This window comes from Terrapene carolina, unplaced genomic scaffold (assembly GCF_002925995.2).
Source record: "Terrapene carolina triunguis isolate 2854851 unplaced genomic scaffold, T_m_triunguis-2.0 Scaffold131, whole genome shotgun sequence".
In the NCBI taxonomy this organism is placed as follows: domain Eukaryota; kingdom Metazoa; phylum Chordata; order Testudines; family Emydidae; genus Terrapene; species Terrapene triunguis.
The window spans coordinates 2,390,273-2,403,844 of NW_020664482.1; the positions used below are offsets into that span (position 1 = coordinate 2,390,273).

The 13,572-nt window shown below is 39.9% G+C and overlaps 1 protein-coding gene across 1 annotated transcript in view; it reads right to left on the minus strand.

The window, feature by feature from the left end:
• Positions 1–13,572, minus strand: part of KLHL13 (kelch like family member 13) — a 108,714-nt gene that overhangs the window by 58,012 nt on the left and 37,130 nt on the right. Inside the window, exons 4-5 of the mRNA XM_029911869.1 lie at positions 960–1,004; positions 351–463 (exon numbers count right to left, since the gene is read on the minus strand). Of these exons, the coding sequence (XP_029767729.1) occupies positions 351–448 (98 nt within the window). The 5' untranslated portion in view covers positions 449–463; positions 960–1,004. The remainder of the gene's footprint in view (positions 1–350; positions 464–959; positions 1,005–13,572) is intronic.

Below are 13,572 nucleotides of genomic sequence, written 5' to 3' on the forward strand. Positions count from 1 at the left end.
TATTGTTAGAATATACGCCACAAATAAAAGCCTGCCTAGATGCTTAGACTTATTGATCCGAGATCTGTTTTACAAATCAATGATAACTTGAACTTTTCAAATGAAAAGTTAAAAATATTTCTAAATATGATGAAATCTGCACAATTTCTCTGCATTTCAACAAAGGAAAGACTTGACAACACCTACCATGAAAACAATAAGAAGGTAACATTTGAGGTTGTATATATAGAAAGAAAATAGAAGGTAAAATTCTGAGTGCCAATGTCATTAAATATATAACAGGGTATTTTGCCACATGGTAGTCTCATGAAAGAAATCCCACCTTATTTATCCTCATTTCTCTCACTTACATGTATGCTGGAGAAAGTGGCGATGACCTGGATGTTTTAAGCACAGGAACTGGGAATTTCCAGATAGCAGGAGAGCTCGTTTTCCATTTCAATGGCATGTTGTCACCACGGTACTACAATAACAGTAAACAGCGTTTCCATAACAGACTACCAACTAGGACTTCCATTCCACACACGACTGACACAGCAGTGGCTGCTGCTAAGAACAAGCAAGCGATTCTGCCAATGCCCTTAAACCGATGCTTCCAATCTGTAAAATAGGGCTGTGAGGCATCTCCTTTTAAATCCTGCTGTCCCCTAAAGCAATCTGATGATTCTATCATTCTAACTCAACAATAGTGCCACCTCGTTAGGGAAGCGTTGACTGCAGTATATGTTTAAAAAAAAAAAAAAAGACTGCACTGTGCAAACCAGCACAATGCAGCTTTATTTAATTAAACCAGCTAAGATTTTTTTTAAAAGCTATTGTAATGCTATTGTTCTACCTTAACAGGGACACTGCAGTACTGTGCTTGCAGCACTGTGCTTCATTCTGTTCCTATTAACCTGATTTCTGACCAATGGTAGCCGGAAAAAAAATGGGTTTCATATGAAAATGAAGCAACATACCTACTCAGAATACACTTGTCATCCTCTGAACATTCTTCTTTTGAGCTGCAACAATACAAATGGGATATGAATCTCAGCATAGCCTTAGGCCACGGCTAATAGAGATCAGTGACTAAATTCAGCAGCCTGTTTTCCTCTTGTGCAAGCTCTGGCCAGACAATACAAAAATGCCATTATAGAAAAAGCCCATTGCAAAAATGCCAGTCCTTCTAATCCATAGTTAGAGAGGCAAAATGTAAGAATAAGTATAAATTGCTGCAGATTTCTGCATGCTCTTCTAATAGCTTCTGGTTCAGGTTGCTCTCATTTTTCTATTCTTATTTCCATGAAGGATGAGCAAAATCTCATGCATTTTACAACATGCTGTGGGAACACGAATATCACTCTGTCTTCTGCAGTAGAGAAGCACAGAATAGCATGCTGTTAATAGCAGTCTTTGTAGGGACGCTATCAACAGTCTAATTCATTGCCCCCCTCCCCCCACCTCCCCCCAACAGCTCACAAATTGCCTGAAATACTGACGAAGCAGCCGGTCATGCAGGTGTCCATCAGGGACCACTCTGCAGCTCTGTGGTCTGTTTGGTGCCCTCCAGGGGCTGATGACTGACAGGGATGCTTAAAAGGTGAGCTGCTAAAAACAGACATTTAGGCACTGTATGAAAATTATTTTGCATAAGGAGTTTATGTACCTAGAAAAAGCACAAACAAAAAATCTTATTTTACTGAAATCATTGTTTAATATTTGTTTTAAAGATACCACATAACACCTTATTTAAACCAATGTTAGTATTGGCAGGGTAGGCTAAACTAATATATTTAGAATACTGATGGTACAGACTTCAAAGTAGTCTCTTTTACATGTGGCATCATGCTACTATGCCAAGCTAGTTATTCTGGTTATCAGCAAGGCTTTATTCTTTCCCAGCACAGTAACAGCCTCTTCAGATATACTGGGAAAAGGCAGAAACAGTGCTAGTGTTTACATTTATCACTAGTATTCCTGCCAGGCTTTTCTGTCAATTTCTAAACCATTCGAGCAGTGCTTGGAAGCACTACTGTAAAGGGGCTGTTAACACATCCATTACAAATCTTTATTTTCAAATGTATAACGACTAAGAATCTGTTCTAAACTAAAACTTAGCACTGCATGTCTTTACAAGTTTTCCCCAAAATGGCACTGGGCAGTTTAAAGTTACAGTAGCATAAACACGGGACATAAACTAAAGCAGTTTTGGGAGTTCATTATTCTAACTCAAACACAGTTTGCACTTACTTGGCAAGCAATTAAGAGGCTAATCTCTTAGTATTTTGAAAAAAAAAATGTACACTGGCGACAGTTTGAAACTGGCAAAAGTTATCCAGATGTACTTGCTGAATATGGAAGAATGAGATTTATGTTCTGTAATCCTATAGAAAAAACTAAAGTCTTGCAAGCTGCAAGCATCCATTTTTAGCTGACGGGAGTCTGTCAAAATAAGACACATGCGTAACAACAGGCCCTATTTTTTTTTTAAGACTAGAGTTATGTACCTGTATGCACACAGACACACTTACCAGCAATGCACAGAAAAGACTGATTTGCATACATACAACTAGATAGATTAGATCTTGCCCTACCTGAATCCATGTTTTAGCATTCTTTTAAATTAGAAAAAAAAAGTCATTGGATATTTGCTATCACAACCACATGGAAGAAACTAGACTTAAAAAAAAAAACTGTATAGCAAGAATAATGTAAGTTAATGTATACAGCCTTAAAGCACAACAATACAATGTTCTTAAGCCACACCTTATGCTTAATGTATATGTAGCGGGGTGGTCATCCCGCTCCTGCCCTGAAGGGCTTAAAACAGCCCTGGGAGAGGGCTGTGTCTGGAAAAAGGCTAGGCTGATTAGGGGAAGCAGCCACAGGTGGGGCCACGCCCCAATCAGATCACAGCTGGCCCTATAAGAGAGCTGAGGGCCAGAAGCAGTAGAAGAGACACTCTCTCTCTAGCTTGTGGAGAGAGAGCAGGACCCGGCTGCCTGGGAAGCTGAGGAGGGGACCTAGGGTGGAGCAGTGCTGGGGAAGGGCAGAGGGAGCTGGAGAGCTCCAGCCTAGCAAAGCCCCAGGCTCCAGGCCGAGTTAAGGGCCCACAAAAGGGCACTAGGGCTGCAGAGGGTCAGCTCAGCTATAGGCAGAGGCAGCTGATCGAACCCCCCTTGCCGATGATGAGTGGTTTACAGACTGTGTCTGCCCCAGTGAGAGGGGGCTAGATGATGATTGGCAGTAGCCACTGAGGCAAGGTGGGGATAGGGGGTTGGGGGCTCCCCTGGGAGAGGAGATCCAGGGTGAGGGGGTACTGCAGTAGGCAGAACCCCTGGGCAAAGGGCACCGGGGTCTGGGAAGGACACGGGGCCAGCAGCAGGCGAGACACTGGCCTGCAGAGGACGCTCCGGGCTGGAAGAGCTAATTCCCGAGATGACCAGCAGGAGGCGCCGCGCCGGTGAGTCCTCGCCCCACCACAGTATACTATGGATTTTCTCTCTAATGTAGAAAGGTTTAGTTGTTCCTGCAATATCTAAAAACAAGAGGACTAAAGTGTTTCTCTTTATGGATTAACAGAAAATACTAAAAGCCAATAAACAGACTAATTTAAAAAACAACAACAATGGCCTCAAAATGTCATCTGTGTCACACTCTGGCTCAGCCAGTATAAATGTACACATAAGTAATTCAGCCAGTCCCTTGTACCTGAACTAATATTTGCAATTACAGTGGCTTTGATGAAACCAACCTCTTGCCAAAGAGCAAGAATGCATTAGTCACTGATCAGCTCTGACCCATCTAAGTTAAGCCAATGAACAGAACCACCTAAGAACTTGATTAACTATACTTGGGTTTTTTGTTTCTTTAATTTTGAAACATCTTGGACTAATCCATTATTGTACATTAAAAGGTAATAGGATTATAATAGTGCTGATTAGTAATAGTGTCATAATACACTGCCATTAGCATTTTTAAAAACATACCAATTCCATCCTCTGTTTGAAAATGCTGTTTTATCCGGCATGTTGAGGGAATGGGGGGTGCCAATAAGTGAAAAATGCTTGTTAACTAAGAGGGAGGGAGTTTGGGTGCGGGGGAGGGGGAGAGGAGTGCGGGCTGGGGATTGGGAGGGCATGCGGGTCACGGGCTCTGGGAGGGAGTTTGGGTGTGGGAGGGGGCTTGGGGCAGTGGGTTGGGGTGCAGGAGGAGGTGCCGGATCCAGGGGGTGCTCACCTGGGATGGCTTCCTGCAAATGGCAACCTTTCCTGGCTGCTTCTACGCGGCTTTACGCGCTGCCTCCGCCCGCAGGCACTGCCCTCACAGCTCCCATTGGCTGCAGTTCCCAGCCAATGGGAGCTGTGGAGGCAACGCCCGGGGCAGGGTCCGCGGGTAGAGCCGCCTGCCGTGCCTCCACCTAGGAGCAGCCGGGTCAGGTCGCCACTTGCAGGGAGCCACCCGAGGTGAGTGGCTCCCGGATCCAGCACCCTGTAACCCAAACCCCTGCCCCGAGCTCCCTCCTGCACCCAAACTCCCTCCCAGAGCCCACACTCCACACCCCTTCCCATGCCACAACTGGGCACCTGCCGACCCCGTGCCAACCAGACTATAAACCGGAATTTCAATGAAGATCAGAAATGCTGGTTTAGAGAGCTTTCCGGTTGGTGAAGTGCTGGATAAAATGGCTTTTACTGTACTTGTTTTTCGTTTTTTTCCACCCAATTTCTCTGTTCTAAAAAAAAATTTGTGCACTTCAAACCCCATTTTCCATTTTAAACCTGTTAGAACATCAGAGTCAAAAAGACTAAAAAAAATAAATATTTTGCTTTAAACTAAATTTAGAAACCCAACTTCAAATTTTAAAAAAATTGGGATTGTGTGTTTTAGAGCTATTAAAATGCTGAACTGACAGGAACGATCATGAAAAGCTATTTTAATCAACAAAAACTGAAGTAGAACTAAAGCTCAAAAGGCATTTCCATCAAAGACATGAAACTCAAATGTATCTTCACTTCACAACCAGCATTTTAAATTGAGGTCTCAAGACACAAGCCTAGACACTGAAAGAGACCAACCAATGTTACATAACACTTTTAGTCAGGATCCCTAAAAGCTTTACAAAATATTAGCATACCATTTTTCTTACCCATCATCTCCCCACCCCACTAGGGTGACCAGACAGCAAGTGTGAAAAATCAGGACAGGGGGTGGGAGGTAATAGGAGCCTATATAAGAGACCCAAAAATCGGGACTGTCCCTATAAAATCAGGACATCTGGTCACCCTACGCCCCACTCTCAGCCTTTCCCCCAGGCCTCTCCCTCTTCCTTCCTACAATCCATCTAACTGTACCTACCGTTGGTTTTTTGAAGAGCTGGCCCATTACCGTGACCATATTTTATTATATTGCAATCAGCTGACAAACATGATTTTCTTTAAGCTGTACAACTGGAAGTTAATATTTTTCAATTCTAAGTAAAGCAAATTAACTCCCACTGTTGGGCCTGGGTGTTAGAGCATGAACTTGAGTCCTATTGAAGCCAATGGAAATATGTGTATTCTCACTGCAAGGCTGCTAGTAACATGCAAAAACATTTAAAATATTATGGAAAGAGTGGGCATGTGAACTAGGTAGTTCTGCTCTTAAAACGTCAGCGTATCAACAGGCCTCTGCTCTGCATTAGGAACTAAATCTCATTTAGCAGGATGTTTTCGTTTTAAAAACTGAATGAGAGAAGAAATAAAAAGCAAAAGGAGCTGTAATTCATTACTGAGAATTAAGCAAGGATATTTTGATTGCATTTTGAACTGAAAAGATCACAAGTTATCCAGAAAAGAACTTTTACAAAATAAATAAATAATCCCTCAAAGACACTGAATGTAGGTGCCAATATATTATTAAAGCAGTAGTGCTTCTAGATCACTCTGACATATTTCTGTTCACTTCCTGAAGAGTGTACGTCTACAAAAGTTACTTTGAAAGATGATTAATACTTTCAGATATGCTTGGCTGCCCTAAATAAAAACAAAAACATGAGGAACAATCGAGAGTGGAGAAGAGTAGGCTGAGAGTGGGGAGAGTAATACAAAAATGATTTGTAGCCTACTCTTAGTGCTGTCAAAACACTATTATGGGACAAGCTTCGGTCTCTATAGCAATGTAAGCAGAGCTACTGCTAAAAAAAGGAAAAAAACAAATCCTTAAATATTAAAAAGTGAAGCATCAGTCAGACTTCCATTCAGGGTATGCATCACATGTTTAAACATGAAATACTGCAGCTTTTCACCCACACTTTCAACAGTTTTCCCACATAAACTAGACACTTACTGCAGCAAATTCTTCAGCAACAGTTTAGGATGCACTATGTACTGTTGTTATAGCTGTGGCGGTCCCAGGATTAGAGAGTCAAAGTGGGTAAGATAATATTTTTCATTGGACCGTGTCTCCCTCACCAACAGAAGTTGGTCCAATAAAAGGTATTAGCTCACCCACCTTGTCTGTCTAGGATGCACCATGTTAGAGAAAGCAACTTTGCAGCCACTTACATACAGCAGATCCCCTTTATCTGACAAGGAAATTTTACTTCAAAGAATAAAAAGTCATTTTCCTCCAACACCTCCCCCCCCCATTGGAAAAGAATATTTATTTGGAGATTTTCCTCGTCTGGTTTTCAGACTAGCAAAATATACGACATTCAACTAACCGAACTGCGATAACAGTTGGTTCTCTGGAAACTAACCAAGTTAACTAATAAACTGCAGCATTACCAGCGTAAGTATTATGTGGATTACACATGTTTTTCAAAAAACAAAACAAAATAAAAACATTTTCCAATTGTAATGGCATATTAATAAGGCAAACCTTTTACACTTTAATAGCTCAAGGAATTTCTGAATACACTGCAGGCAGCAACACTTTGATTGTAAAAAATCTATTTAATACAAGACAGTCAGAGATATAACCTTTTAAAACAAGCAAAATAATTTTTTCAAGTCATGTAACCAGACACCAGAAATGGTGACAAAAAATGGCACTGCATGTTTGTTATTCTAGAAGATAGTCAGCATTTGGAAGAATTATTTGAACAAGCATTCTGAATGTATTAATATAGGTTATATTATAACTATGCATAATGATTAGAGAAGTTATTTCTGTAAATGTTCCCCCAACAAGTATTTCCAGTTGAGAGAGCATTTTACTGAACCATCAAAGTCTGTCTTATTTTCTTAAATCTCTTGCTATTACTTGAATTTTGTTTTGACATAACATTCAAAAGCAATACGATCTGATTTTGGACTCTCCATTTTCACGTCTAATTTTAATCAGGTTAAAAGAAAAATCTTCCCACAATTATGACCGAAATTTTAAGGAAAGTTTATAGCAAGCTTTAACTTAAACTTCAAACTTAACAACACACCTCTCTCTAAAATGAGGAGCTGGTGGTCGTGGTACGTGGAGAAGAAAGGTTCTGGAGGCCCAATTTAGGCTGCTAGGTAAGAGATTGAAGTCCAGGACCTCCATGTCAGCACTCTCTAAAATGCTTCCAGTTCCACTTTCAGGGCCGGTTAGACCGGCAGAACTGCAGTCTCAACGAATGGATGAGACAATGGTACAGGGAAAATAGTTTTAGGTTTATTATGAACTGGGGAACCTTTTGGAAAAGAAGGAGCTTACAGAGGAAGGATGGGCTCCACCTAAACCAAAACAGAAGCAGATTGCTGGCTTGTAAAATTAAAAAGGCTGTAGAGGAGTTTTTAAACTAAGGGCTGGGGGAAATCCAACAGAGACAGAGAGCACACAGTTCAGACAGAGACATCCCTTAGCGAAGGATCTATTAACAAGGATTTTCTATATCCTAGTTAGGAGGAGAGGATAGAAGCAAAGGTAGAAATTGAATAGAAACAGTCAAATGAAAAAGAGTCCCATTCAATTACATCCCATAATGGCAGACAGCTAAAAAGCAACAAATACTATAAATGCTTGTATGCAAATGCTAACTACTAAGATGGCTGAACTTGAGTGCCTGGTATTAAATAAGGATACTGATATAATAGGCATCCCAGAAATTTGGCGGAATGATGATAATCAATGGGCCACAGTAATAACAGGGTACAAAATATATAGGAATGATAGAGTAGCTCATGCTGGTGGGGAAGTGGCACTATATTTGAAAGAAAGCATAAAGTCAAATATAGTAAAAATCTTAAATTAATTATACTGTACCATAAAATCTCTATGGATAGTAATCCCATGCTTGAATAATAAGAATATAGCAGTAGGGATATACTACCGACCACCTGACCAGGATGGTGATTGTGAAATGCACCGAAAGATTAGAGAAGCTATAAAAATAGAAAAATCAGTAATAATGGGGGATTTCAACTATCCCTACATTGATTAGTTATGTGTCACCTCAGGATGGGATGCAAAGATAAAGTTTCTAGACACCATTAATGACTCTTTTTTGGAGCAGCCACTCCTGGAACTTGCAAGGGGAGAAGCAATTTTTGATTTAGTCCTAAGTGAAGCACAGGATCTGGTCCAAGAGGTGAATCTAGCTGAACAGCTCTGTAATAGGGAGCATAATATAATTAATTGTAACATCCTTCGGGGGGGGGGGGGGGGGAGAATACCAAAGAGCCCACCAGAAGCATTTAACTTCAGAAATGGGAACTACACAAAAATGAGAGAGCTAGTTAAATGGATATTAAAAGGTGCAGTCCCAAAAGTGAAATGCCTACAAGCTGCATGGAAACTTTTTAAAAACATGATAATAGAGGCTTAAATTAAATGTATACCCCAAATTAAAAACATAATAAGAGGACTAAAAAAGGGCCACTATAGCTAAACAACAAAGTAAAAAGTGCTTAGATGCAAGGCATTCTTTAAAAATAGGAAGTTAAATCCTACTGCGGAAAACTGAAAAGAGCATAAACTCTGGCAAGTCAAGTGTAAAAGTATAATTATGAAGGCCAAAAAAACTTTAAGAACAGCTAGAAAGAGACAAAAACTAACAGCAAAACTATTTTTAAGTACATCAGAAGCAGGAAGCTTGACAAACCACCAGTGGGGCAACTGGGCGATCAAATGTAATAAAAAAGCACTCAAGGAAGACAAGGCCATTGTGGAAAAGCTAAATGAATTCTTTGCAGTGAAGACCGATGCAGAGGATATGAGGGAGATTCTCACACCTGAGCCATTCTTTTTAGATAACAAATCTGAGAAACTGTCCCAGACTGAGGTGTCAATAAAGGCGGCTTTGGAACAAATTGATAAGTTATACAGTGGTAAGTCCCTAGGACCAGATGATATTCACCCAAGAGTTCTGAAGGAACTCGTATCTGAAATTGCAGAACTAACTGGTATGTAACCTAAGATTTAAATCAGCCTTTGTACCAGATGACTGAGGGTTGCTAATGTAACACCAGCTTTTAAAAAAAGGCTCCAGAGGCAATCCTGGCAACAGAAAAGGTACAGAGAAGGCTAACAAGAATGATTAAGGAAATGGAACATATATGGAAAACATTAAAGAGACTGGAACTTTTCAGTTTAGAAGAGATGACTAAAAGGGGACATCATAGATGTCTACAAAATCACGTATGGAGTGGACAAAGTGATTAAGGAAGCATTATTTACTCCTTCACGTAACACAAAAACCAGGGGTCACCCAATGAAATGAATAGGCAGCAGGTTTAAACAAACAAAAGGAAGTACTTCTTCACACAACGCACAGCCAACCTGAACTCATTGCCAGGGGATGTTATAAAGGGCAAAACTATAATGCGGTTCAAAAAGGAATTAGTTAAGTTCATAGAAGATAGATCCATCTGTGGCTATTAGCCACAACAGTTAAGGATGCAACCCCATACTTCGGGTGTCGCCAAGCCTCTGACGGTCAGAAGCTGGGAATGGATCACTCGATGACTGCCTGTTCTACTCATTCCCTCAGAAGCACTTGGCATTAGCCACTGTCAAAAGACAAGATACTGGGTTAGATGGACTATTGGTTTGACCCAGTATGGCTATTTTAATGTATTTATATCACAGGTACACCTCTACCCCGATATAACGCTGTCCTCGGGAGCCAAAAAATCTTACCGCGTTATAGGTGAAACCGCGTTATACTGAACTTGCTTTGATTCGCCGGAGCGCGGCTTTACCGCGTTATATCCGAATTCGTGTTATATCGGGTCGCGTTATATCGGGGTAGAGGTATACAAACAAAATTCAGTTTTACTTGGTCACAATACTTCTTACAGAAGAGCAATAGGTAAAATAATTTCTTCATAAGTCACTTTCTTTTACTTTTCAGTAAAAAAAAGTAAGCACATTCCCCCTTCACCCTCTTTTAATCTCAGTCCAGCGACTATACTGGTGAACTGCAGCTCAATAAGAAATGCTCTTGCTTTCAATTAGCATTAAAAGCGTTCAGAGTAGTATGCTCATTTTCCAAAGCAGCATGCATATATTTAACAGTTTCCAAAGCACTCTGAGCGCTCAACACACATACATGGCAGCCAGATTGACAGTGCTGCAAGTAACTGGTCCAAAGCAACCGTTCATTTTATTAGATCAATCTGTGAACTACAAGGGATTTATATGAAAGTTACAACTTCTCTGTAGCTGTTATAGTCTATTAGCCAAACAATTCTATTTACTAAAGCTTGCCTAAACACATTCACTCATTATACCAGAATGATTCCAAAATATTAAACAGTTCAATAATTAAGAGGGAGACGGAGGTGAGTGTTGGTCAGTTAGAAATGGGATAGTGTCCTGCAGCTGTTAGTTTTCATTCCCTTTTTCTGGACCTTTTCTCGGTTTACCTTATTTTTTAAAATGGAAGTCAAATTATAATTGATGATACATTTCCTCTTTAATCTTACTTGCTTTTGGCCAATTTTAAACAGAAATTAGATATGAATTAGAGCAGCCAGGTCAACAGAAGAATCTACACCAGAGCTTAGCTTGGAATAGCTACCTTGCTCAAGGGTGTGGATTTTTCACCCCTGAGTGCTGTAGCTATATCAACCTAGGTTTTAAATGCAGACAAGATCTAACACCTTAATTTAGCTAGTCAAGGTCATCCTGGGGAAAATATGCATTAACTCACCACAACCTAATCTCAATCTCTTCTAATCAGACAAAGCCAGAGTGGCTGCAGCCAATGTGATAACATCCTAGGCTATATCATTTAGGGTACCAATAGTACTATAACACACAGCACTTTCTGCGACTTTCTAAAGATGATTGAAGAAGCCGCATCTGCCTGGATTGTGGCAGTTCATTCTATCATTGACAAATATTTAACAGAGAGAGAATGTGGATGAGGTAATATCTTTTATAAGCTTTTGAGCCTGTCTCTCTCATCAACAGAAGTTGGTCCAATAAAAGATATTACCTCACCCACCTTGTGTCTCTGATATTCTGGGACTGACACAGCTACCGTTACACTGCAGATATCTAACAAGCAGACTGCTTCAAAACAGTGCTGTAACCAATCCATAGTTTCATCTAAGTGCCCAACAGATTTTGCAGTTAAGAAGGATTAAGAGGTCTATAAGGATGTTCATTAAACTATTAGAGGGCCAATTTTAGGCATAAATTATTAGGAATCCAGACCAGATCCAGTGTCTTGGTCATCAATTTATGAATGGATAAGCAGCTCTTAATGTCTGACAAAGATGGGCTGAGAGGAACCCTACTGAGTCCCCAGGAAAGCCTGGTAATCAACACATGTTTAATGAGGCAAACCCAGTCCTCCAACAATACCTTCCAGGGAGCCCCAGTTCAAAGGCACAACCCCACTCCACCTGATAGTGATACGGAGCAGATGAAGTTACTACCAAACCTGAGGTAGTAGTCTGAGTTGTCTGGAGACAGGGAGAAGGAAGAACATTATACATGTGTGAAAGTGAGATGTAAGTGAATGAAAATCCAAATATAATCTCCGATTGCTCCTTCACTCCTACTCCTTGTCTGTGTTGATATCTGAAAAACCTGAGGGCATCCCTGCACGCGTGCACACACCCCCGCCCCCTCAGTTCCCTGTGGTTGCTAGAAAGTAGGAGCATTTTGTTCTCCCACCCAAAGCCTCTTCCTTGCTATGAAGACAATAATGGGAGGGTATCCACTAATCTATCCTTCTATTCTGCTTCCCCCTCCTCAGTGAACAGCTCCAGTGATTGCTAATAATGTTCCCAAACTGCAGCAAAGTGGAGCTAACCTAATTTTCATCAATTTCACCACTCCCATATTCCCAAGAGCAACACTGAAAACTGACAACATGGTTAGTTTTCACAAGTTCCTGGGGAAGCCATAGGCAGCAGCAGAGGCACTAGATCAGTCTGTAGATTGAAGATGATGTATACTCTCTTCATGTCTGGAACAGCAGCTTTGCAACCTGTGCAACAATTTTTTTTTATTTTTTTTTAAACAAAAGCTTAGATTCTGCAGAAGTTGATGGCACTCATCCAAAAGTGCCTATTCACCACAGGAAAGTTGATTTCACAAACCCTGTTGTAGCTCTTACTGTAAGTACCCATTATGGACACTTTACCAAAGATTACAGAAAACCAATGAACATATCCATGCTAAACGGAGTTAGGACATTCTTGCAGATATTTGTCATTAAGAGATCTGTTTGAACAAAGTATATTATTTCATTCATTTTAAATGTCTAATTAAGAAAAGAAATAAAATGCTTTAACGGTGCAACTGATGGCTTTGCTAGATTAATGTTTTATGTGTACAAAACTGACTAACCAGTTTACTCTCACTAAAAAGAAAATCTAGCAAATTTCACAGTATATTCGTTGTACACGTGAAAAAATTATGTCTTCAGAACTGATGGCTCAGTTTATCCTGAAACATGTAATTACCTGTACTCATGTTCCACATTGGAGCTATTTATTACCAAATGTCAAAAACAGTCCTGAACACAAAAGGAAATTTAATTCAGTAACTATGAAAGAAAAGAATTAAGAGTTATGATATTTTCTGAAAAGCTTCAAAATCAAACTAAAGTCAACAAGGAAGATGCATATTCAAAGATGCTAGCTATTTTGGTATTGCACACAAATTTGTTATGGCAAAAATGTATTCATTAACTCATTTCCAAAAGTAAATTTAAAATGGCAGTTTTGATGTATGCACTTAGTACTCTTGCCTTATTTATTTAGCAAAAATTACATTAAATAACTAGATGGCAACTTAGCTACGGAGGTCAGATGTCAAAGGAAAGAATTGCTGCTAATGAACAAAAAATTCTGGTAGCATTAGTGAGGATATAGTAAAAAATAAAGTGATATACCTAAATAGAACTTGGATACTTAATCTCTCTGGATTCCACTCAAGTGTTATGGATTTCAGTAGTGATTCCATAGTTGAGTGAATTGAGATTAGAGTGGGGATTTAACACCTTTGTATATGGGAAAATTGTGCACCAATCAGCATGAAAAATAAAGCACTGAATCTAATCTAAAAATCTAATTTTTCAGAAGAGTTAGAAGTAAATCAGTACTATAACAAACAAGTACATGTTGCTGCAAAACTAGATGTGTAAAGCCCAAGAAACTTTGCAAAGAA